At 45.9% G+C, this 27,464-nt stretch overlaps 1 protein-coding gene across 2 annotated transcripts in view; it reads left to right on the top strand.

Moving 5' to 3' along the window:
* NALCN (sodium leak channel, non-selective) overlaps nucleotides 1–27,464 on the top strand; it is a 421,791-nt gene that overhangs the window by 263,986 nt on the left and 130,341 nt on the right. For both annotated transcript variants that reach the window (XM_066593014.1, XM_066593005.1), the window contains one exon: nucleotides 25,452–25,588. In XM_066593014.1, the coding sequence (XP_066449111.1) occupies nucleotides 25,452–25,588 (137 nt within the window). The remainder of the gene's footprint in view (nucleotides 1–25,451; nucleotides 25,589–27,464) is intronic.

Genomic DNA, 27,464 nt, shown 5'->3' with positions numbered 1-27,464 from the left:
TAATGCACAATGTATATTACAAAGTGCATTATTATGGCCATACAGAAGTGTATAACCCCACTTGCTGCCTCGGGACATCTCCTTTAAGCCTCCGAGTCTTCTCCCTGATGTGCTCCTACACTCTTAAATTCTTTGACCTTGACAAACACTAGCTCATAACATTTCTAGTTTAAACCAGTGCTTTAATGGGAAGCTTATGATATTTTATAATTCTGTTATAGTTAGGACCAAAACTTGTAGGATTCTCAATGGGTTATCTGACTTAAAAGCAGCTATCATTTGATTAAAACAAAACAAAAATTATTCATCTCTTGTGTTCCCCAATGATCCAGTGCCAAAGCCACTGTAGTCTTCCCTTTCTTTGGTTACAAATGGCAGTATGTGCCCACTGCAGTCAATAAGTAGTCACATCAAAATGACCACCTGTCTATCCATGAGTGAGTTACATACTGATCACATGACAGCATAGGCGTAGCGTCAGGGAGTGCTGGAGTCGCCATGGCGACCCGGCCCCTGCGCTCAGGGGGCCCCGTGGCCGCCCTCCGCCATACCCACATGCACATTCAGTGCATATACCAGGCCCTTGAGCTGAGGGGGCCCGGGGGATCGGCGCTGTCGGCCGCATGATGGCTGAGGAGAGAGAAGAGAGACGGGAGGCAGCGCCGCAGGTCGGCAAGAGCAGAGGGGAGGGCTGTTACACGTGGAGCCGGCAGCTAATTACAGGCTGCAGACTCCCACGGCGCGGCCCTCCAACTGATAGACTGCAGCTGTGAGTGGTCACAGCTGCAGTCTATCAGTCTCTGCCGGCCAGCGATTACCAGGGGGAGGGGCTACTGCGGCTCTACTCACCTCCGGAGCGCTGTATGCACAGGACCTGGGAGAGGACCTGTGGCTGCAGATCACATGACCAGGCTCTGGTCATGTGATCAGCCTGGTCATGTGATCAAAAGACGGGGGACTTTCCATTACAGGCTGCCCAGAGACTGCTGCAGAGGTGAGTAGAGAAGGAATTATAATTATATATGTATAGCTGGTATAAGTTATACCAGCTGTATATATATAATTATATACAGGGAATACACAGGTTACACCAGCATGGGACATGCCACTATATACAGAGGGATACACATCCTGTATATAGTGATATGGACCATGCTGGTGTAACCTGTGTATCTACTGTATATAATTATATATGTGCAGCTGCTATAACATATACCTCTCCTGTATGTATATATATATATATATATATATATATATATATAATTATATACAGGAGATACACAGGTTACACCAGCATGGGACATACCACTATATACAGGGGGATACACATCCTGTATATAGCTATATGTACCATGCTGGTGTAACCTGTGTATCTCCTGTATATAATTATATATGTGCAGCTGGTATAGGTTATACCTCTCCTGTATATAAATATATGTACAGCTGGTATAGGTTATACCTCTCCTGTATATAATTATATATGTATAGCTGGTATAACCTGGGTATATACTGTATATAATTATATATGTACGGCTGGTATAGGTTATACCTCTCCTGTATATAATTATATATGTATAGCTGGTATAACCTGGGTATATACATGCATTAAAATACAGCACGCCATGCTTTTTCTTCCGTGAGTGGAAAACCGCAATTTCTTTCCGCTCGTGTAGAGAAAAAAAGGCTTTTCCATAACATGCTATGGGCGGTACATGCTGCGGAATCCGTAGGCGGACGCCCGCTCCATATTCCGCAATGCAAATCCAGCCGTGTGCAGCCGGCCTTAGGCTAATTTCACACGAGTGAGTCTGATATCAGGCCGTGAAACTCTGCCCCCTATCACACTCACCAACGTGTGTCGTCCCCGCGGATGTGAGCGGTTGTTGTGTTAAAACCAGCTCGCATCACATCATCATATTCTCGTGCGATGCAGAGAAAAACAAAAAAAACATCGCTCCTGTGTATGATTGTATTCAAAACAATGGGGTTCATATTCATGTGCGATTTGTACATCTTGCAACGCACAAATCTCACGCAATTTGTGCGGCCGTGTGAAAGCAGCCTAAGACATTACCAACAGGTTTTTTGTAGTCAAGGAAAGGAGTCATAATGAGAAGGCTTACACCAAGGGGCTAGATCATGTTTGTAAATTAGCACGGTTTAGGTATAGGTACGGGTACAGATGGAGGGGGGCCGAGCTGAACTTTTGCACCCGGGCCCCTTAGGCTTTAGGTACGCCCCTGCATGACAGGGATGTCAACATAGGTTCTGTAAGAACACGGCTACTTTCCAACTAGGTGTTTATTAGTATTCCATAGCAACTGAAGCCATGGGAGTTTGTAGGGGATGTAGTGTGCCCATAATCTGCACAGGGATGAAGGACATGTGATGACGTCACCATCATGTGATAAGGGGCAGAGGATGTATCTCACTCAGGATGAAGGACCTGTGATGACATCACTGTTATGTGATATGGGCCAGAGCATGGTGGTGACATCATCACAGGTCCTTCATCTCTGTGCAGATTACGGTTGGACTACATCCGCTACAAACCCCCGCGGCCTCAGTTGCTATGAAATACTAATGACCACCAGTCTGTAAGTGAGTGACTGTGTAAGTTTCAAGTGAAGATGCCACCATCATAGAATCGGTCATCGGGGCTCTGAGCTCCGCCCCTGATCACATGATGTTGACGTAATCACAGGTCCTTCACTTTATTAAAAACCTGCAGAGCTGGACAGCAGCTGTGTGCTTACAGTACCTGTGATTATGAAACTGTTATGTGATCAGTCACTTTTGTGGGAGGAGTCCAGGTTCACATGACCAGGGCATGCTGCGCTGGTTGTGATCCTGTTTTATGGGATGAAAAATATATGTAGCAGAGCTGTATGTGCTGTACATGTAGCAGATCTGTGCATGTATGACGTGCATGTACCTGAGCTGTGTGTGTGTCATGTGCATGTACCTGAGCTATGTGTTTGTCACATGCATGTAGCAGGGCTGTGTGGTGCATAGCGCCACCAGAAACACTGGTGCTATAATTCCTATGAATTACTAGGACTGTACTAATGGCTTCCTCACTGTGTGATGCGGGCCATGATGTCAGGAGTATAGCACATGACCACTGTAGTCTTTGATTGGCTCCAACGGTCATGAGCAGTCCAAAACATCATTGCTGCCTGCTTGTAAATAGAGAACAATAGGGGACTGCCATACCTTTAGCACTGGATCTCTGGGGAAAACAAGAAGTAAGCCCTGGTTCTTGTTTTGTTTTGTCCAAAATGCAGCTGCTTTTATCAGTATTTTTTTTTAAGTTGAATTACCCCTTTAATTTTCTAATAAAGTCAGTTGTATTTTTTAGTTTCACATGATTTTATTTTCTTTTTTTGTGTATGTTGCTAATAGTGCCAACATATTCCACAGCTCTGTACAGAAAGTTTGCAAGATGTTGCACCCAAATTGCTGTGTCTGCCAAAATATGCACCATCTTTTGGTGCAACAGAACCAAGCATGCTCACTGGGAACTTTCTGGTAAGATGATGCCCTGATATAATAACACTTTCTTGCGTGATAAGCAGAGGATATGCAGAGCTGAGGAAGAAGAAGCTGCTGTCGAGGAGAGGTGTTGTATGGAGGTCTGTGAGTGAGAGAGATCAGAACTGCTCTAAGAAAGTGCTGGACTAAAGCAAAAGAAGCCACTACCAGAAATGACCGGGCACACAGAGGGGAGTTTGGAGAGTCCATCAGCGTTGACAAGAGGAGCGAAAAGGAGTGCTCCCAATGCCTATACAATGTGTAGGACCATTAGGGTCAGTAGAAGTTGTGACTGCTGCACAACAGAACTGTAAGTGAAGCCAGTCTCCGTAAATACTGCCAGGTGTCACACTGTATTGAATAGGAATGGAGTTCTCAGAAGGCCTGCTGCCCCAGACGTAGATTATAAATAAGGAGGCAGGACTGAGAGAGACATTCTGCATGGTACCATTATTAGTGAAGTGTTATTGTTCACAGAGTAATACTTTTACTATGGATTGCTTAACAAGTGTTATTATTCCCACAGTTTAGTTAATAGTAGATAGCGCATAGGTATTTGAAGAAATACGTTTAATTGCATAATCATTATTATTTCATTGCTCACTCCTATTCCTGTTACCAAGTAAAAATTGTACAACCTGTTTACTCCATCTGCTGCATCATATCCTGAATCCTGCGTCTCTATACCTCCACCCGCAACAGAAGCAAAGCTTCAATACCAGGTATAATCCATTAACAGGCACAGTTTTATTAACCCCTTAACGACCCGCCCATAGTCTTTTTACGTCCTGCTCAAGTGGGCTTTATTCTCTGAGGGCGTAAAAACATGCGTCCTGCAGAGAATAAAGCCCCGTGGGCTATGGATGTGACAGCTCCATGCTGTCGGTGCCCGCAGGTAGCCGACAGCATGGAGCTGTCATCCTGGGCTGCGGGCAGTCCCCCCCGGCATTGCGATCGGCGCTATCCAATGGATAGCACCAATCGCAATAAAGTGTAAAAAAAAAGTAAATAAAGTTAAATATTCAGCTGCCCTGATGGATCGGATCCATCAGGGCAGCTGAAAGTACTCACCCAGGTTCCCCGATGTCTGCCGTGGAGAAAGGGTCCTCCGGGACCCGGCACGGCTCTTCTGCGCATGCGCGCCAGACGAATGACGTCACGCGTGTGCGCAGAAGAATGGGAACCCCGGGGAGTTTAAAATCTCCTGGTTCCCGGCTCCTGAAGGTAGCCGGGAACCAGGAGATGTCCCGTGGATAGCGGCGATCATGAAAAAGTTTAAAAAAAAGTAAAAATCAGCTTAATTTCACCTCCCCTCATGGATCAGATCATATCCGTGAGGGAGGATGAAATTACGTACCTAAGGCCCCTGGATTTATCCGCAGACCTTACCACAGCTTCTGCGCACGCGGCCGTCGCCAAAGCAGCAGACGCATGCGCAAAAGCCGTGGATTGCCAGGATAACTTAAAATCTCCCTGCTCTTGGCTACAAAACTTAGCCGAGAGCCTGGAGATTTCACGGGGGGCCGCAGTGAGCGGATCCTGATCACGTGTTCACCGTTATCCATTGGATAACGGCGGTCACGTAAAAGTTTTTAAAAAAAAGTTAGTTTCATCTCCCCTCACTGATGCGATCAGTGAGAGGAGATGAAACTTTTTACTGGAGGCCTCCGTATTTTTTTTTTTTTTTAAAGGAATTTTATTTAGCCAGAAATTAACAAGCATATAAACACGTAAACACGGATAGCTGTCACCGCAGGTGTCAGATTCAGCAGATAGTACATATCATGAGAAACAGGGTAGAGATAACCTTTGCCTGCGTACATATACATATTTCTTCTTGGCATGCTATACCTGGCTAGTACTTTTATTTCTTTCGCCCCCCCCCCCTTTAAACTCTTAACTTTATCAGTTATTGCTAAACAGTAGTTTAACCTTGAATAAATCAGCTGTGATCAATCAGGAAGAAGAGAAACCCCCCCCCCAAAAAAACCCCCCAAAAACTTAAACTTAGCCCCCCCCAACCCCTTGGCGCGACTCTCTTAAGAGCAACTGTGGGAATAGAGGAGAGAAAAAAATTTAGTTTTCTGAGCATAGGGTTTTTATCGTAGAAAGCAGATTTAGCAGATGTCTCTCTTTTTTTATCCTCCTTCTCTCTCCCTCACTCCCCCCCTACCGCCTGGCCTGGCTCTCCCGACGCGGTCGCGGGGCAACTCACCCAGCTATCCCAAATCTTGTCGAATTTTTCAGGGCACCCCCTGGCCATGTATGTCAATTTGTACATTGGGATTTCAGCATTAACGACCCGGATCCATGCGCTCCTAGTCGGCCTCCCAGGGTGTTTCCAATTAAGTAGGATCACTTTTTTTGCATAGAAGAGTAACAACTTGTATAATGTACGTGTTGCTGCCGCCACCGGCAGGTCTCCCACAAGCCCAAAGAGGCACGTTCCAGGATGCATGATCCTCGGTGCCCCTACATGTGTTTCCATGAAGACAAGCACGTCTCTCCAGTATTCCTGTAGGACCGCGCACTCCCAGAACACATGCATGACCGTCCCATCCGCCACCAAACATCGTGGGCACGTTGCAGTAGGGAGCAGGCCCATGGTGCACAACCTGGAGGGGGTATAATATATGCGGTGCAGAAATTTAACTTGGATGAGCTTGTCTCTAGCGCTAACCAGGGGGGGACCAGAGCCACCCAGTATATCCTCGTCCTCCCCTGAGGTCAGGTCAGGAATATCTCCCTCCCATCTCTGTACGGCCCTTTCGCCTAGCGGGGCCAAGCACCGCACCGTGTGGGCATAAAAACTCGACAGCGGTTTGACAAGATTGCACGTCTGCGCCAGGCTCTCCAGCCGTGTCATGGATAGTGGGACAGACAAACCTCCAAACTGAGCCCCGGCTACATCTCGCAATTGATAGTACCTAAAGTAGGAGTTTTCAGGCAGGCCGTGGGCAACCCGTAGCTGCATAAAGGTGCAAAACTTGCCCTCGCTGACTATGTCAGAGAGGACATTGACGCCCCGGCGTCTCCAAAAGGCGGACTCCGGGAAGCGCTGGAAGTGTGGCAGTTTGGGGTTATTCCAGAGGGGAGTGTGTGGGGATCGCGCAGTCTCCTCTGTAGTGGACAGTCTCGTGACCCGTTGCCAGGTCTCCAGTGTCACCAGCATGGGAGTAGGCAGAGGGGCGATTGAGGATGAGGGGCCGCTCAATAGCAGTCCCCGTAGGTTCTGAGCAGGGTCCACCATTCTACGTTCCAGGCCCACCGCCGGGTTGTAATTTGACGAGCATATCCACCATCCCGCGTATACCAGTTGGCTGGCCAGGTAGTAGTAATAGAAGTGCGGTAGGGCCAGTCCCCCTCCACTCGATGGGAGGCACAGAGTCTCCAATTTAATCCTGGGTGCAGTGCCCCTCCACAGTATGCGCAGTACGATCCCACGGAGCTTAGTGAAGAATTTTTTAGGGACTAACATAGGAGAATTATGCAGTATATACAGGAATTTTGGTAGCAATTTCATTTTTAGCAGGTTTATTCTGCCCACCAGCGTGAGTGGGAGAGAGGCCCAGCGTGTCGCTGCCTCCCCGGCCCATGCCAAGAGGGGGACCAGGTTGGAGTTGTAAAAGGCGGACAGTTCTGCTGAGACCTTTACTCCCAGGTAGGTGGTCTGGGTTGTCCAGCTCAGCGGGGCGGGCAGAGGGAGCTCGGCGGCCGCAGGGTCCACCGCCAGTAAGTGAGTCTTGTCCCAGTTGACCTTAACGCCAGAGTGTGCGCCGAATGCGTCGAATATAATCAGGGCTGCGTCTAGAGACGCCTCCGGGTCTTGGAGGAAGAGTAGGGTGTCATCTGCATAGAGCGCTATGCGCTCTTCGTAGTTGTTCAGTTTAAATCCCTTCACTGTTGGTGACGTTCGGATTTGGATCGCAAGAGGCTCTATGGCGAGGGCAAACAAGGCGGGGGACAGAGGGCAGCCCTGTCTTGTGCCTCTGCTCAGGGAGAATTGGGCAGAGACATGTGTATTAGTTTTAATGTTGGCCACCGGGGAGTCGTACAAGATCTCGATCCATTTAATAAAAGTTGGCCCGAATCCGAACCGCCGCATCACCGCCCATAGGTACTTCCACTCTACTGAGTCGAAGGCCTTTGCCTGATCTATGAATACCAGGGTGCGCCTCCCGCAGTTAGTGTGCTTGTACGACAAGTGGTTAAAGAGCCTCCTCAGGTTCATGTCCGTACTTTTGCCAGGCATGAAGCCGGACTGGTCCGCGTGTATGATCTCTTTTAGTACAGAGTTTATACGCGTCGCCAGTATTTTTGCGAGTATTTTTACGTCGTTGTTGAGAAGGGAAATGGGACGGTAAGAGCCGCAGTCCGTGGGATCCTTTCCGGTTTTAGGGATCATTATTATGAGAGCTTTACGCATTGTGTCCGGTAGCGCCCCTTCCCGCAAAATAGAATTATATAGTGTAAGGAGTCGCGGGGCCAGGATTTCCACATTTTTTTTATACCACTCCCCGGGGAGCCCATCCACGCCCGGTGATTTCCTATTGGGGAGTGCCTTAATAGCCTCAGTTATTTCTTCTATACTTAGATCCCCATCCAGGTGGGCCGCGCTGTCTCCACTCAGTGTGGGGAAGGGAATGCCACCCAGGTACGCCAGGAGCTGCGCTTCAGTATAGCTCAGTCTGGAGGTGTACAAATCTCCATAGAATTGGGCAAACGTTTGATTAATTAGTTTGGGATCATTTAATAGAATACCCGTGCCGTCCCGCACCGCCGTAATTGGTGGCAGTGTCTGATCCTCTCTAGCCAAGTAGGCCAGTAAGTGGCCGTTCTTGTCTCCCTGATCAAAAATCCGGTGGCGGGAATACAGGAGTTTCTTCTTGGTATATTCGATAAGCAGTAGTTTGTATTCCCGTCGCAGGGCACCCAGAATTGTAGTAGTTTCCGAGGAGGGGTCTGCTATGTGCCTTGCCTCTGCTAAATCAAGGCGCCTTTCCAGGTCCAAGCGGCGGGCTCCCAGGGATCTTCTATGCTCGGCAATAGCCAAGGTAAAGGATCCCCTGGTGAAGGCTTTAAATGCGTCCCATACCACCAGCTCCGAGGCCGTCCCCTCATTGACTTCCCAGTACATTTCAGCCTCTTGTTCTACATACTCATGCACTTCTCTCTGTTCCAGCCACAGCGGACTCAGTCTCCACACAGGGCGACTGCCCCTAACCCCAAGGTCAAGAACTAATTGGAGCGGAGAGTGATCTGAAATGCCTCTGGGTAGATAGGATATATCCCGAACCATAGGGAGGCAGTCCGGGGAGCCAAAACAGAGATCTATGCGCGAGAAGGCATTGTAAGTCGGAGTGTGGCATGAGTAGGCTCTGTCATGTGGATGTCGCGTGCGCCATATTTCCTGCATTGAGTAGGAGTCGGCCCACCCAGGCAGCCGAGCCTGTGTGGAGGCGGCTGGGGTGAGACGGTCCCGCACCGGGTCCAAAATCAGGTTGAAGTCTCCCATGATTACTATCGGGGCCGCCTCAAGGAGGACCACTCGTGCCATCACCTCGTGAAGTATTTCAATGTTAGCAGGTGGTGGCAGGTAAACATTTACTATCGTGAGGAGACGGCCATGGAAGGTTCCCTGTAGGATCAGGTAGCGCCCCCCAGGATCTATGTGTATTTGGCGGAAGGCAAACTGGGCCGATTTGGCCACCAGTATACTGACTCCTCGAGCGTAGTTGGAGTAAGTCGCGTGATACGCTGAGCCAATTGTTGCTCGTTTAAGCGCCAGTGTCTTTGAGCCCCTGAGGTGTGTTTCTTGAAGTAGTATCATGTGGGGGGAGTGGGTTTTAAGGAAGTCAAAAACCAATGCTCTTTTAACTTTAGAATTTAGTCCCCTGACATTCCAGGAGACCAGTTTTAAGTATGTGCTAGCCATTTTCAAGGGGGTAGCCATTGTTCCCATGAGTTCTTATAAAGCATCCGAAAGAGAGTCGCGCCAAAAACAACAACAAATAGAAAATTACAAAGCAATTCACATTTACCAGCCTCAAACCAATCCCTCCCCTCCCACCCTACCCATCCCCCCGAACTTCGGACAGGTTTCGATCCCATAACTCACAACTTTGTAGGGGGCGTGAGACCTAGCCCCAATCGAGAATCACCAACAGACTATAACAGAAAAATGTAGAACAGTAATAGCAGTTACGAGCATGAAAATAAAGTCCCCCTGTGAAGAAACAGAGACAGGGTTATGTGATTGTGGGCCGCGTCAGTGTGGGCTATAGGTACCCGGCACGGGCCGCGGGCGCTGCGTAGGCCCTCAGTCCAGTCGGGCCCCCACAGTCCAAATAAAGAGAGAGAAAAAAAGGGGCAACTTTAACGCAGCCCACATCGTTTTGCATTTTCATCATCTTCAGCTGCCGGCCATCTTATCTAGAGTGGAGGGAGGGGGGGGTGGGAACGAGAAATGAGAGGGGGGAAAGGGTGGGGGGGAGAGGAAAAAAAAAAAAATTAAAAATATAAAATAAAAAAATTAAAAAAAAAAAAATATAAAAAAAAAAAGGGGGGGGGGGGGGAGTGGGAGAAAGGTGGGTGCCACCCTCCACCATTATGCCGCAATAATTCTGAGAAAGCAATGAACGGCCAGCCGCATCAAACGCGCATTTGTGAAAGTCTCACGGTGTAGGTTAATTTTGTTCGAGCCAGTTTAGGACATCCTCTGGGTTTTCAAAGAAGTGGGAACGGTTATCCTTGATCACCTTTAGTCTGGCGGGGTATAACATGGCGTAGATAAGTTGTTTTGAGCGCAGCATTTTCTTTGCCTCTACAAATTTTTGGCGCTTTTGCTGCACCTCTAAGGAGAAGTCCGGAAAGATACGGATTGTTTGTCCGTCAACCCTTATCGGGTCTCTCTCGCGGTTGAGCGCCAGGATTTTGTCTCTGTCCCTATAGTTAAGCAGTTTTGCAATGAAGGTGCGTGGAGGGCCTCCGGGCGGCGGGGCTCTTGATGGAATGCGATGTGCTCTCTCGACGCAGAATAGGGGTGACAGAGAGTTGGGGCCGTACTCCTGTTTGAGGAGCGATTCCAGGAAATCACAGGGATCTCTGCCCTCAGCGCCCTCCGGTAGTCCTATGAATCTCAGATTGCATCTGCGCAGGCGGTTCTCCATATCATCCATTTTTCTCCCCTGCGCCGTGATGTTAGAGTTGAGGGTGCGCACTTGATCTGAGAGTGGTGTAACAGAGTCCTCTAAGTTGGAGACTCGCGTCTCAACTTCTGTTGTACGCTCTCTCAGCGTTTGGACGTCCGCTCGCAGCAGACCAAAGTCCGACTGTAGTGCGTCGATTTTTTCTGTGAGGGCAGAGCGCGACTCTGTAATCGCTTTCAGCACATCGGCGATAGTTGGGCCAGATGCGGGAGGTGAAGCTGGTGCTGTTGCCTCAGGGGGCGCACTTTGCGGGCTGGGTGGCGCGTTAGGTCGGGAGTCCGTTGAGGTGCTGGGCCGTGAATATTGCTGCAGCTTGCTAGTTATTTTGGCTTGCTTGGTGGGCGCCATCTTGTCAAAGGATAGTAGTAGGGGATGTCCACCGGTCCGAACTTATAAATGTCACAGGGGGGGATTCATGCGCAGTTTAAACTTTAATGCATAGCTGTTGGGGTGCAAACATAGTGTAGTAGCATTTATGCACCTTTAGCGCGACACTTGCAGGCGGCAGCTCCGGGCTTGGTTTCTGAGTGCGCATGAAGCAGTCGGCCGCAGTCTCTGGGTACCACGTGTGTTAAAAGGCGAGATACGCAGAAAGAGGGGGCCGCCAACCGCCTCCGCACCTCTCTGTTCAGGAGTAGAGTGCTCCCCTGAGGGAAAGTGGCTCCGTGCGCGGTGCTCCTCACTGTGTGCGTGGGTCTCCGCTGTGTTTCCCCTTCACTTCTTTCCCCCACGCCGCCCCCAATCTTTCTCCTCTTGCACCCCTTCTCTTCCCTCGTCTAGGTGGTGTCCGACTGGGGGGGAGGGGCAGAGGGGGCCCCTTAATATGTCTGCCTGTGCAAAGTGCTTACTGCACGGCAGGGAGCTCGCTCCAGGGGGTTTCAATGCCCTCAGCGTGGTGCTACTGTCCAGTAGGGGTGGGGGAGCGCAGGGGGGGGCCGCAGGGTCCGGTGGCCGCAGTCACGGCGTCACTCACCCAATCTGCTGCTTTGTGGGCCTGCCGTTCTCTTTCCTGCTCCTTCTGCCCGCTCCCCGGCTCTCCTCAGGTCCCAGCAGCTGCCCCCTCCCCTCCGCTGCTCCTCAGGGAGGGTTTGCCGTTGTCTTCCGCGGCCGGCCCTCACTTTCGGTCGGCCGCGTCTGTAAATTTAGGCCGGGGATGCGGCCGGAACTGCAGGCCTCAAAATCAAAAATTCAGCTAGAGACCCGCGGAGGGTCTCCTTCTGCAGGTCTCGGTCCGGAGGTGCCCAGGGTAATAATTTCGCCGCGGTGGAAGCCTCCAGGCGCGGCAAAAACTCTCCGGTATGTTCCTGCTGCCAGGAGCCCCGGTCTGTGCGTGCGCTCCCGTTGCCGGCTAGCCACGCCCCCCCCCGAGGCCTCCGTATTTGCACCCCGGCGCGATCTTCCTCCGTGAACTTTCCCGGATTCTGCACATGCGACCGCCGGCAAAACACCGGACACATGCGCAGGAGTTGGGGAGCCGAGGAAACTTAAAATCTCCTTGCTCTTGGTGACCAACGGTCGCCGAGAGCCTGGAGCAGTGACGGGTGGCCTTGTTGAGCGGTCCCAGGTCACGTGATAAAAAGGTAGCGATCTACCTTAGGTCGGTCTCACATGACCAGATATGAATTACGGATTCCGCATGCGTTTGATTAGCGATAATACGCAGATCAATCGCATTGGATTACACAATTCCGCTCACATTAGTGGGCTGGAATTTCGTAATCCACTCGCAGAAAAGAGAACGCAGCATGTTCTATTTTACTGCGGATATCCGAAACATAGAGCCCATTGTGCTCCATGGTCATGGATATACCTGCAGCCCATACGCAACTACGTTGTATACGGGCTGCGGGTACCTATGTCATCGCTAAGCGACGGTGCGGGAAATACAAACAAAAAAAAAAGTACTGCGCATGACCGCCTGTGTGAGTAGGCAGTTATGCGCAGTACATTACGCGGACGTACGCAGGGTCACAGCCGGGCTCACAGATGGGATCCGCTGCGGAGCCTGGCGTTATTCAGACCGCTACCTGTAATCCGTAATTTACAAGAAGCCCCGGGAACGCTCGCCTTCCTGCAGTTCCAGGAGCAGCTTGTTGAGCGCCTTCTGTGTGAGACCGCCGCACTGCAGCAAGATTACAAAGCCTCACAGAGCGCCACTTTTTACACCCCATCCCCGCCGCTGAGGTCACGAAATACCCCCAAGCGAGAGAGGAGGGGGGATACACGGTTTTCTTGCCCCATGTACCCATCCCAACCAACCTCCGTAATTACCCCTGTCTTCGAACATAAAATGCGGTTTATATTATTACTTTTATCTAATATTTAGGGAATGCCAAAAAATGGGGATGGCAGGGGTGGGGGGGGTGGGGGAGATTATTTTTAGGAAGTCATTTTTTTCCCCGTATAAGTGGGCAATGGGGCCTTGAATTTATTCAGTTCTACCCTGAAATCCAGCTGGCATTCCCTCCATTATGGGCCTAGCCATGTGCCCTGTAAGTAGTTTAGGGCCACAATGGGTATGTTTCTGAACACCTGGACAACTAGGGGGTATCCATTTTGCGGTGAATGTCTTCATTCCTATGTACAGTGTACAAAAAAAAGTTTTTAAATTGACAAAATTGCCAAAAAAATGAAAATCGTAATTTTTTCCTACTGCTTTGCTTAGATTCAGTCAAATACTGTGGGGTCAAAATACGCAGTACACCCCTAGATGAATTTGTTAAGGGGTCTAGTTTTCAAAATGGGGTCATTTGTGGGGGTTGTTTTTCGTTTTGGCCGCTCAATGTCTCTACAAGTGGGCAATGGGGCCTGGAATTTATTCCGTTGTACCCTGAAATCCAACGGATGCTCCTTCCATTATAGGCCTAGCCATGTTTCCTTTAAGTAGATTAGGGCCACAATGGGTATATTTCTGAACACAGGATAAACGGGGGTACCCATTTTTGGGTGAACGTCTTCATTCCTATGTACACTGTACAAAAAAACCTGTTTTTAAATTGACACAATTGCCAAAAAAATGAAAATCATATTTTTTTCCTTCTGCTTGGCTTAGATTCATTCAAAAACTGTGAAGTCAGAAAAGTCATCGTACCCCTAGATAAATTCGTTAAGGGGTCTACTTTTCAAAATGGGGTCACTTGTGGGGGTTCTCCATTGTTTTGGTCACTCAATGGCTCTACAAGTGGGCAATAGGGCCTAAATCTCCTTCAAGCAAAATTTCTGTTCCGAAAGCCACCGGTTGCTCCTTTCAGTTTGGGCCCCATTGTGCATACAGACGTAATACTAGGGCCACAATGGGTATGTTTCTGAGCACGGGACAAGCAGGGATATCCATTCTGGGGTGCAAATCCTCATTTTCATGTGTACTATAGCAAAAAAGTCCTGTCTTTAAAATGACATATTTGCAAAAATATGAAATTTTAGTTTTTCTCTTCTAAATTGCATTGTCTCCTGAAAAACAACTGTGGGGTTAAAATACTCATGACACCCCTCAGTGAATACATTAAGGGGTGTAGTTTTTAAAATAGGGGTCACTTGTGGGGGTATCTATCATTTTGACTCCTATGAGCCTTTGGAATCTTGGCTTGATGTAGGAAAACAAAGTGTTCCTCAAAATGCTGAAAAGTAATGTTAAATTTGTACATCTCCTAAATGGTTAAAAAAACTAAAGTTTTTCCAATGTGCGCCCAAAATAAAGTAAACGGATGGAAATATTTATCTTAGCAAAAATTTCTATATTATGTGTGCACATATTTGAGATATTGCAATTGGAAATGTGAAGAAATGACGATCTTTTCCAAATTTTCCAAATTTTGGCGCTTTTAATAAATAAACACAAATTCTATCGGTCTTTTTTTTCCGCCTAAATGAAGTACAACATGTGGCGAAAAAACAATGTCAGAATCGCTTGGATATGCAAAACCTTTCTGGTGTTTTTCCATGTTAAAGTGACACATGTCAGATTTGCAAAATTTGGCCTGGTCATTAAGGCGCAAACAGGCTTGGTCACTAAGGGGTTAACTTTGTAAAGAGTGCCAAGCTGTGCAAAGGGTTAATGCTGTGTAATGTGTTCACCTGTTCTATTGCTGATTCACATAGTGATATAATGATCAACAATAATAATATGTCAATAATGGTTTAGCAATTAAACTTTTACATTTAAATACCTAAATTCTAGGAACGATGCAAAATAGTGCAGGAAGCACAGTATTAATAATGCTCTACAAAGATTACTCCTGTAGAACGGAAAGACAAATTATGTAACACAGATTTCTTCTTTAAAGTGTTAACACTTTACTAGTATAGATACAGTATATTAGAAACACAGCGTTCGAACTGCAGTCTGTTAAGTAGCCTTGTGCCCCTGTACACTGTCTGTAATCGAAAATAATGGAAATTTGCTAAATAGTTCACGTCCCTTAATGTGGCACCTACTATACAACAGGCCTGTTGCTTGACTTGTCACGTCCCTACTGGTTGTTTGTATTGAGGGCAGCCTCAGTTAGCGGAGATTGCCATACAACAAAACTGACTGATTTGGGCTTATCCCAAGTCATAATGCAACTCTACTGCACTTTTCTTCCTGGGTCATTGGCACAATCAGCTGCATCCAACAGATTCTGGATCTAATACGGTCACTTTCTCCCTCTTTGCAGGGGGCTGTCTCTGGTTCCTTTGGTCAGCACTCTTTCTGGTTTCTCTAAACAGCCCTCTCACATTCAGGCCTTGTGCTCTCAATGTCTCACCAGTAGCAGCTCATCTTTAGCCTATTGCCTTTCTCTTGGCAGCTCCTCAGCCCACTGACATAGGCCCTGTGCTCTCCCCTGTGGTGCAGCAAACATTGTCCTTTATATAGATAGCATGGGTTGCAACCACCAGAAAGTTCTCAGTAAGCACGTTCAGTACCGTTGTGCCAAAATTTGGCACACGCGGTCATTTTGATGCATCTTACAGTTCATTACAATAACAACATTTTAACCCTTTAGGGTGAGTCTCATACACTAGTGATAAGTGATTATTGGAATATCCAGGTCAGGAGTGACTGATCCGATTTTCCAAAGCCAGTCGTCAATCAGAACGACCTAATCTTGATTTCCATTAAAATTAATGGAAGTAGGAAAAATTGGGTTCACTAATTTGGCCTCCAGAAAGCCTGTTTTTGTTGTAGTTGTTAAATGAATGCAGGACATTTGCAGTGATGGCATCCTAGGATCAAATCTCATCGAGGACAACAACTGCGTGAAGAACTCCATACAGATGTTTGTCAGATTTGAAGCTAGAACTCCTGCAGTGCTAACAACTGAGCCACCACACTTGTTCTTTCTTCTCCATAGGAGGTGAAGAAGAAGAACGCACACACAAAGAGAACATAAATACTCCATACAGATATTGCCAAAGAACTCCAACACTGCAAGGCAGCAGTGCCAACAACTGAGAACCAAACTTCTTTCTTCCTTCTCCAGAGAAAGAATAGAAAAAAATAAACATAAGAAGAACATTCAAACTCCATGGAAATATTGTCCATAGTCAGACATGAAACAAGATCCCCAGTGCAACAAGGCAACAGTGCTAGCCACTGAGCCTCCAAGCTTCTTTCTTCTTCCTCTTTCTGCTTCTTCCTTCTCCAGAGGAGGAGGAGAAGGAGAATAATAAGCAGATAGTATTCTCTTTCTTCTACTTCTCCTCTTACTTCTTCATTGATTTCTTCCTCTTACTCTCTGAAGGAGGAGGAAGAGGAAGAAGAAGAAGAATGGTAGCTTAGTCATTAGCACTACAGTCTTGCAGTGCTGGAGTTCTAAGTTCAAATCTGATCAAGGGCAACATCTGTATGGAGTGGTTAATTCTTGTTCATCACCTCTGGAGACAAAAGAATAAGTATGGTGGACAGATGCTGTTCCTGATGAAATTTGAACTTAGGACCTAAGTACTGCTAGGCAACCATGCTAACCACTGAGCTACATTCATTGAAAAGACAAAACAAACACCAAAAATCAGGTCGGCATGGTTTAATTCAGCAAAAATCAGCCTGATTTTATCACCCAGCCAATCATGACGAGCAGCACTACTTTACCCCCATGTCTGTTTATAATGTACAGGGTGGTAACTGAGTATGTCCTGAGCTGGTAAACAAGTGTTAGAAAAGTTTCCCTGGTCACATGATTGCACAACCTGGAAGTCAGTGGGTGAAAGTGGTGCTGACTACAGCTGCCAGAAAGTGACAGGGGAGGTGAGTATGGCCTATTTATTTATTTTACAACATAAACACTTTTTTGTAAAAGCAAACACCTAGAAGGAGTTATTTTGCTGCAAAACTTGGCATGCAGTTACATCTCAGGCAGATATGCATATGACTACAGTTGTGGCATGATTAGATAATAATATAATAATAATCTTTATTTGTATAGCGCCAACTTATTAGATGAACTGTCTTGCCACCTGAGAGCCTAAAAGTGGTTCCACCCTTCGCCTATGAAAAGGATTGCAAAGGCTACCTGTGTGTAGTGACCTCTTTTTCCACTTGTGTAGAGCTTGTTGACCCCTAGACGCCTCTACAATGCAAAAGAGATTTTGCGCAGTTAACAGAGTTTGAAAAGGAATGTGAGAAGCTGGATGGTCATGTCAACGAATTGCGCGCCACCTGCACTGTTCTGACCAGACTGTTAGGAGGTGTTGGGATAGGTGGATGCGTGAGGCCATGCACAGAAGGCGACTAGGCACAGGACACCCTAGACATACCAGCAGAAAAGAGGGGATTGTCTGATCATCATTGCTAAGTTCCCTGTATCTACCATTTACAGGTGCTTGGCTGAAGGACATTTGGTCTTATGGTACCCATTACATGTACTACCTTTAGCATCCACCCACCGTCGTCTCTGTTTACAGTGTTGTCATGAATGGCAAAACTGGACTGCTATGCAGTGAAAACAGGTTGTCTTCAACCAGGAAATCCAGATTTAGTTTGAGCACTGACGACGGCCATGTTTGTGTCTGGAGAACTAGGGGTGAGCATCTCAATCCTGCTTTTGCTGTGGGGCGGCAAAATGGCCCCACTGCTGATGTGAGGGTCTGGGAGGCCATCGCATATGACAGTCGGTCACCCATAATAGCTGTACGAGGGACAATAGCTCAGTTATATGCTCAGAACACCCTACAGCTACATGTGTTCCTCTCATGGCAGCGCATCCAAGAGGCATTTTCCAGCAGAACAATGCTTGGCTGCACACAGCAACAGTGTCACAGGAATTCCTCCACAATATTGCCACACTTCTTTGGCCTAAGCGGTGGCCAGATTTGTTGCCAATAGAACATGTATGGGACCATCTGGGAAACCAACTTTGACAGCCTATGAATTTGAATGATCTAGAAGCTCAGTTACAGAAAATGTGGACCAATATGCCTCTGGATACCATGCGGAACTTGCATGCCTGCATGTCTGCCTGTATCACATCTTGCACCCAAGATAGAGGCAGTCCTACAGGGTACTAGAGCCTACCTTCAAGTATTCAGTTTTCAGCAATGATCCTTTTTCTCTAATTTTGTAACAGAACATATCAAATTATATTACTCAGTGACAAACCTGAGTGTAACATGGTTCAAGTCCACAAATTAGTTACCATTACTTAAAACAATATACACTGTATAATATAGTGTACTTGGAAAGATAGTTTGCAGAGTTCAGGATATTATCATCATACCTGTGAAGGGCTAAATGGCACCTGGATGGGTCAAAAACCTAATTTGTTCCACCAATTGCTGAAATGTGTTTTGCGTGTGTGTTATGGTTGATGAACCACACCAAATTCCCCAGATTTTATAGAATTTATCTCGGTACTTTCTATTTTTGTATACTATTTTTTCATATTTGAGAATAGAATTGACTAGATTACGCCATTGGGGGAGCGTCTGGGGTCTCCTATGCATCCAGCGCAATCCTACAGCCTTACGGGCCAGAAACCGCACCTCACCAAGAAACATGTGGATATGGAATTCCCACTGCTCTTCATCCAGTATACCTAGCAGACATTCAGCGGGGTTGGGTGGAAGTGACACCCCCAACAGTTGTCCCGGGAAGTCTGTACCCTCTGTCCATAAGGACTATACCATCGGGCAGCTCCACATCAGATGGTTAAAGTTAGCATTGGGTGCCTGACAGTGACATTGTGTGTTAGGGATTCTGCTTAGTGTCAAGTAACATTGATGCATAATGTGCAATTGAATCATCTTGTTGTTTGCTGCTGTCGAGACTGAAGTGTAGGAGGACATTGCAGTACTCCACACCTCTTCAGGATGTGAGGGGATTATTTCTCGCCATTTGTCCAAGACACCCAGCTGTACGTGTGAAATTTTAGCTTGAATGAGGTGCATATATATATGCGAGATTAACCCACTAGGTTTCTGCGTGCACAAAACTCCTATCAAGGGATAGGTGGAGAGGGATTGATGTGGCTCTGCAAATTGGGCGTTGAGCAAAGTGGGGGCACTTTTGTTGTGTGGAAGTCCCTATAAGCAGCACTTACTATGTGGCCTCTACAGGGGGCACAAAAAGGGAATACTATGACTTTGTGGGGCATCACGGGTGGCATTATTGCTATCTGGAGCACTGCAGATAGGGAGATTGTGTAAAAGTGTGGAAAAGTAGGGAGGATGCTGAAAACCGAGGAGCCAACTTGTGACTGGGAGTAGTCATCATGGTGGTCTGGACCTGATGAAGAAGAAAGGGAAAATTCAATAACTCCAATCAGAAGGAAGTCACCTATGATCACTGAAGGTAACTGCACTGTAATCACAGTCTGCAGAGTGTCCCAGTAGAGCTGGTATCTACCATATGGTATATATGGTCAGTGTATGGGGGCAATGTTTGTTTTTGTATAGTGTTTTCTCTGCAACAGAATGGTGGAATTTTGTCACTATATGTTGTTAATATATGATCATGGTTAGGCAGTATTATTTGGCCCTTATATAGTGTTATTATTGGGAATGCTGATTTTCATATAGTGGTTTTTTCTCAGTGAAAGTAATATGAATGGTAGTAGTAATTGCACGTTGTATATATGGTATGTACTATTATTTTAGTGTCTGGTCTGTAGTAACTTATCAGTCCTTAACTATTTGTTTCACTATCCCTAAGCTTGTAAGGCTTAGATTTCTTTTTGTTATGCGCGAGTTGGAAGGGGCCTTCAGGGTCATTGGGTCCAACCTCCTGCAGAATTCACTAAATCATCCCAGACAGATGTCTGCCCAGCCTCTAATTAAAAATTTCCATTGAATGAGAACTCACTACCTCCTGTGGCAGCTTATTCCACACATTGATCACCCTCACTGCCAAAGTTTTTTCAAATATATATCTGTGTCTCCTCCCTTTCAGTTTCATCCAATTACTTCTAGTCTTTATTTGTGCAAGTGAGAATAGGGCTGACCCCTTTGCACTGTGACAGTACTTCAAATATTTACAGACCACTATTAAGTTTCCTCTCAGCCTTCGTTTTTGCAAGCTGAATATTCCCAGATCCTTTAATCATTCCTCATAGGACATGACTTGCAGACAGCTCACCATCCTGGTAACTCTTCTCTGAACTTGCTCTAGTTTGTCGATGTCTTTTTTTAAATTGGGGTGCACAGAACTGGACACAGTACTTCAGTAGAGGTCTGGCCAAAAAAAGAATAGAGGAGGATAATTACCTCACATGTTCTAGATTCTATGCTCCTTTTAATACACTCATTGTCAAAAAAATCAAGCACCTAGAAGGAGTTGTTGGAATTGAATGAAACTTTATATGTGCGATTGTAATGTTGATATAAGTAAGTGATTACAATATCAGAGCAAAAGGAGAATGTATTGTGGAAAACTGAACACTTGAAGAGAGATTCTAGTACCCTGTTGGGCCGGCTCTAGCTTGAATGCAAGATGTGATACAAGCAAGCATAGAGGCATACAGGTGCAGTTTGGTCATGTGGCATATTGTTCCAAATTTGCTGTAACTAAGGCTTGAAGACAACCCATGTCCACTTTTTAGCAATCTAGTTTCTCATCTACGATATCACTTCACAAGGAGGCTGTGTTGAGTGGGTGTCAAAGGCAGTACACGTGATGGATGTTGTGAGACCAAATGGCCTTCAGCCAAGCGATTGGAAATGGTTTCATCAGACACAGGGGCCTTTTACATTGGTGCCCTCTGTCTCTGGGTAGCACACAATGAAACAGCTGGAGTTGCTCGCGTTTCTTGGATGATCACACGATCCTCTCTACTGGTGATCTTTTGATGGTATCCTGAGCCCAGTCGCCTTGTGTGCATGCTCTCATGCTTCCACTGGTCCCAACACCTCCTAACAGTCTAGTCAGAACGGCCCAGGTGACAGGCAATTTGTAGATACCACCATCCAGCTTCTCACATTCCAAAAATGCGCCCCCTTCTCAAACTCGATTAACTCAGCGAAATCTCTTCATTTGCGTCATAGAGCCATGTCTTGTGGTAAACAAGCTTGTGGAAAAAGAGGTTCACTGCACTCAAGTAGCCTCTGAAAACCTTTTTATAGGCCAAGGATGGAACCACTATTAAGATTCCAGGTAGCAATCATGACACAACTCTAATCATTTTACATATCTGCCTAAGATGTAATTGCATGCCGCGTTTTGCAGTGTATCAGCACACGGACCAACTAATATTGGGTAATCTATGGCTGCTTCTGTCTGACTAATGCAATTTCGCATGAGTTTATTCTTTTTTTATGACTAATTGGACTATTTAAACACTGCGGAATAAGTTGACGCTATACAAATAAAGATTATTATTATTTGTTTCAATGTCCCGGACCTTTTAGATATGCTGTGCATTTTGTGTATTGTTTGTCTTACCTTTGGTATCAGCCCTTGTTTTTAGATATATTGTTATGCTCGTAAGGGCTAGTGAGCACCGGGCCCATACGAACGTTACCAGGATAGGGAACACCAGGTGAAAAAAAACAAGGATTAACACCTCTCCGTATCTTTTACAAAGGAAGATGATCAAGGACCTACCTAAGCGGGCACATCGTCCCAATAGGGGGTGGCACAGCGGTCTTCGGATCTGGGCCCTTGCTGTCCCTAGGAACCCACGCACCCAGGCTAGGACGCATATGCATGCCACCACCGACTGGGACAACAGGATATGATAAGAAAACACACCGTGCCAAAATCATATCATACAGCAGCCAATACGCAAACACTAGTAGCAGATGTTAATGCTATAAATGCCAGGTATTTGTTGACATTTTGGTCAAAATATGGAAGCTAGCAGGCCACGTCATGGCTCCTGGTTGTACCGCTAGTCCCTACAATAACCAGGTGTCCAGCGACATAACCAAACAAAGGCACAAGACACAAACCTTTCCTGCAGCCACCACACATAGAACCTGCTCACACCACACACAGAGAGACAATGAGAACAGAGAAATCTGAACACACCCACACCTGGGAAAGCAGCTTTTATGTGTACTGACCTAGAGTGATTGGCCGACTGGAGACAGACACGCCTAGCTAGCACAATCCCTCACACCTAAAAGGTAGTAGTACAACAGATCTCAGGAGACAGACATGACATATATCTTATTAAAGGTTATTTTTTATGGCTGTCCCCAGTGAATTTGTTCTATATTTTGACATCTCCCTTGGCTATACTGTGATTCTTTTGTAGCAAAACAACATTTCCTTCTAGGTGCTTGATTTTGTTTTGACAAAGAGTGTATGACCCAGAATTATATTTGCCTTTTTTTTTTGCTGCTGCTGCATGATACTGCTTGACGCATGTTCAATCTTTGATTACAACTACAAAAACGTTACAATTTTTTTTTTACACTTTTCTTTAGTCCCTTCAGGGGACTTGAGTTTACAATAATTTGATTGCTTGTACTATATACTGCAAAAGTTCAGTTTTGTAGTATATGGGATCTTTCATATGGAACAGAATAGGCCATATGATGCACCGCAAACTGTGGTAAATACCGCACCAAAGTCCACAGGCTACCTGAAGCTTTTGATGTGGAATTGAAAATGGCTTAAAATCTGTCTGCAATTCGGCGTCAAAATGCACAGTCAGGCCTGTGGATTTTGCTGTGGAATTCCACAGATGTGGCTGTGTCCTGCAGCATAATTTCTTCCTGTGGGAAAGGTCCCTATAGTGATTTTTAATATTGAGTTAAAGCCCTATCTTGGACATGGCTTGATAGGGAGCTATGTGTGGCAGTCCTGGGCGCCTTTAATAGACTTTCATGCTAGCCCATCAGCACCCTTTGATCGCAATGTAGGGAGTGCCTATGGAGTCCCATCCCTTCCGTTGACTGTTTAGACACACAGTCAGCTTTGACAGCGGCACCTAAACAGTTATCTGCTGTGATCAGAGCTTACTCTGATCGTGGCAGCTGTCAGCTATCCACCTTGATTGTGTCCAGCCAGTGTATTTTTGGCATCCTCTTCGTGACCCAACTGTGCTGAGCATTAATGTTGTTTCCACAGAATTGGCTCGCATGATATGTCCAAAGTATGAGAGCAGCTGTTTTGTGATTTTGCCCTCTAGTGATATTTTTGGTTTGATACGCTCTAGGATCATCTTGTTGGTGACCATTGCCGACCATGGTATATGCAGCCTTCTTCTCCAGCACCATAGTTCGAAAACATCAATTCTCCTTCTATCTGCCTGAGTGTCCAACGGAGTGTATATGGAGATCGGAAACACAATTGCATTTATGATTTAGATCTTTGTAGCAATGGTAAAATCTTTGCCCTTTCATATTCTTGCCATTTCTTGCATTGCACTGCAGCCAACATTGATGTTACGGTATGCTACCCTTGATACGCCAGCCCGGGTTGCCCTGGATCTCACCCACAACCCCTGTCCCTGCCTGCTTGCCTCCACTCCTGGCTAACCCCAGGCGGGCAACTGGGCGGCGGTCCCTACTCTCACTAGGGACCAAGAAGGAACACTGGCATACCTGACGGAAGGGTAGAATACTGACAGAAAAGGCAGCTGAAAAGCAACCAACACGAACAAGCTAGTCAGAACCGAGGCAGATAGAAAAACCTGGCAGATGGTAGCAGCTATAGCAGACCAGCTGATAGAGGCAGGAGTCCTACAGAGGCAGACTAGCTAGCACACTGAGGGAAACCAATAACTGGCAGTGACTGCAAGTCCCTGCTAGACCTTTAAACAAAAGCCTCCCCCAAGGGGCGGAGAGAGGGAGACAGCCCACTCCCAACAGATCATAATGAAAGGGTGCTTGTGCATGGCGCCGCGCACCACCAGCACCACGCTGGCCAGGCATCCACGCCCCCGGCAGCCGGACAAGCCGGGGGGGGCGCACCCTGACCGTGGGACCCTGCACACCGCCGCCCCGGGAGGACCAGAAACCACCGCATGGTAACAATTGATTCTTCGTTTGATTTCTGGTTTTGATTCTGCATTGCCGTCAAGCTTGGATCCAATGAAAAGGGAAATATGTAACTGCTTCGATTTCCTAATTTTGATTTATTTATGGACTGTACTATTACTTGCTGTAGTCATTGCCTTTGTTTTCTTTATGTTGAGGTACAGCCCCATGCGCTCACATTCGTCTTAAACGCTTTGGATCAGATATTCCAGGTCCTTCTCACTTTCCACGAGCACCATTGTATCAAATCGAAGGTTGTTGATGATATATTACACACACACTCATTTTATTGTTTTCTGTGAATATGATTTTTCACCTGTAGAGGGCAGGGTAAACTTTATCTCATGTGCGAGGCTGCGTTGTTGGTTTACGTTTGGGGTCTAAACTACATTTTGAAGGTTTCTGAAGCATATTAAACTTGTAATTAGTACATTTAGTATATACTACTAAAGGGCTAGCAAATGTATTATGTCAAGTAAAGATTTGCAGAATTCTCCTGCCATTAGGATATATTTGATGCATGTGTGGTCCTAAACCTATAATATTAGCAATCAAGGGGAGCATGCTCTTCTCTTCTTGAAGGGAAGGAATTGGATGAAAGTACTAGTTCTGAATGTAAGGGTGCAATGGTGTGAACATAAATCAAGAGGAGGTCAACTTTTTGGCGGTTGCTATAGGCCCCCATCACTTCTATCTAAACCTGTGCTTTGAGAAGCAGTTTTTAACTTTATTGCAATTATATATTAGGGCATTTAATAATGATGAATCATGCTGTGAGAGATCAATCATTTTCTGTATTCCTAATAGATAAGGAATAGAGTGACAAGCCTGTGATTATACACATCACAAGATTGTGTATGGATTGTTTCATCTTAATTTGAGGATATAGAAAGCTGATTCATTTGCATGTGTTTTATTTCCATCATACTGTGTGGGTCATTCCGGCGCTTAGAACATGTGTATTGCTGGGAGAGGTGCAGAGAAAAACAGTTTGGGGGCACAAAATATAAATTCAGCTTTGAACAGAAGCCAAGTATGCATTATCTCCAAGTTGCACATATCTAAATGTCTGGTAATGGTTAATAAACAGCAATTTCTTTGGATAAACAATGAACACAGTAAATCAATGCAGGGTATTTCTTTTAAAATAGATGCAGTGTATTGTCTGCAATGTCCTTTTAATCTGGAACTGCAAACATATGGAATGGGTTTCTCGTCTAGGCTGTGAATAAAGCAGTGTACCTTTGCTGCCATCTTCTGTTTGTTGCAGTCAGTGCTTCAATATTTTTCTCTTTCCATGCTTTTGTTTAGTTGAAACAAAGTGAAGCAAATGCCGACACCAAAGAAAAACTACCGCTTCGTCTACGTATCTTTGAAAAATTCCCCAACAGACCACAGATGGTGAAGATCTCTAAACTGCCTTCTGATTTCACTGTCCCAAAAATAAGGTAATTTTTTCATTTCATTGATTTTATGTTTTATTTAAGTCATCGCCTGCAATACTGTACATCAGCATCCAAGCTTGCTTTTAATTGTTGAGAAATATCAAGATGACAGTTTTAAATATACTATCACTTTGGGTTATTGCATTGTAAATCTGCCCTCCCAAATTTCTTTGTAGCTGCTAGACCAGAGCAAAGCCAGGCATTGGTGGATGTCTGCGGATCAGGGTCTCAGAGGGTGCAGACCCAGGATCCAGTTAGTATCTTGTAGGCTGAAATTGTTTTCAAGAGCACTCCTCACGGCTGTTGTTGGCTAAGCAGCACATCCTGGGCTAGTGAGCTAAAGATAGCTACCTCTCTGGCCCGTTAACCCCTTTAGTGGCACGCCCAGAAAATCTCCGGGGCTTGCTGCACTGACCATCCAGTTAAACCCCGGAAGATTTCCGTGGACAGCTCTAGTGCTGAAATGCTGGCCAGGACACACAGTTATTGTACTACTGTACACGTTTGTCACTTCGAATTACCTCAGGTAAATCTCTGGGGTTTAATGCGCTGACATGGTAATAATAAAGCTGCCACTTTAATAGAAGGGGGGTGTTAATAGAAGGGGGTGCAATTTTAATTATTGAATTGTAAAAAAGCTGACCATGCTTTGTGGCACATTAGTGGCCATTATATCTATTAATGGGGCTCCCCAAGTTGTTCAAAAACTCCACTGAGGAGGAACATGTGGGAAACTAATAAAAGAAACATTAGTTACCCATTAAATATCACGCCACTCCAGTGCTCCTTCGTCCTCCGTGACGGTGTTTGTCTACATGATTACAGCAGTGACTTATTAGTATAGTCACATAACCGCTGAAGCCTATTATAAGACTCAATGGTCGTGTGCCAGATACTGCTAAGGAAAGTGATTGTCTGCAGCACTCACATGAGAATGCGGAAACTTCACCTTGCAGCCATGAGCAGGGTGGGCCTAATCGGTGGTACTGGTGTGACCAAGGATTTAACAGGTTCTTTAAATGCTTATTTAATTATTTTCTTACATTTCCCACCCTTTCCCTTAACTGGGTTTTTGACCAACTCAGAAAATGCTTTTTAGGGCTCATTTACATGGGTGTATTTTCCGTCTGTATCATGTCCATATTTTTCTATGGATGTAATACAAACAGCATACAACAGCATTGATTTGCATTGATGTATTCAGAGGAGCATTTTTTTTCACAGACTGATTCGTTAAAAAAAAAATGCAGTATGTCCTTTTTTTGTCCATAAAAGTGTGTAAAAGTCTATGGGATTGCATAAAAACGTAGGAAATATGCAACTGCATGAGTATTCACTGCGTTTTTATGAAACAGTGGAATAAAAGTGACATCAATTGGGACTTCTTACATTCTGCTTTCTTTAGATGAAATATCAGCCTTGATTGAGAGAAGGGTGAACTTCAGACTAAAATGATGTGTCTATATAGTATAATTTACTAGCGCTGCAGAATAAGTTAGCGGTATGCAAATAAAGAGTATTATTATTTATTTATTATTAATTGAAACTAATGTGTGACAAATTAACAAATGTTCTGGATTATAACATAGTCATAGAAAATGTATAAGACTTCTCTTAGGCCTCCTGCACACGACAGGGTCAAATCTGGCATACGGGATCCCGCAGCAGGATCCAACCCTGTGCCCAGCCAGAGACCCCGCTCACCTGTCCAGATTCTACGTTTTCTGTACTGCGGGAGTGCCGGCCGCCGGGCATGTGCGGTACAGAAAAAGCCACACCATTGCTAGATGTGACGAGGATCTCACAACCCTTCTGCACTGCTCACTACTGAAGGGCCGCGGGACGGACGGCTTCCATTGACTTCAATAGAAGCCGTTGG

This window comes from Eleutherodactylus coqui, chromosome 1 (assembly GCF_035609145.1).
Source record: "Eleutherodactylus coqui strain aEleCoq1 chromosome 1, aEleCoq1.hap1, whole genome shotgun sequence".
In the NCBI taxonomy this organism is placed as follows: domain Eukaryota; kingdom Metazoa; phylum Chordata; class Amphibia; order Anura; family Eleutherodactylidae; genus Eleutherodactylus; species Eleutherodactylus coqui.
This window is presented reverse-complemented; position numbering and strand designations above follow the sequence as displayed.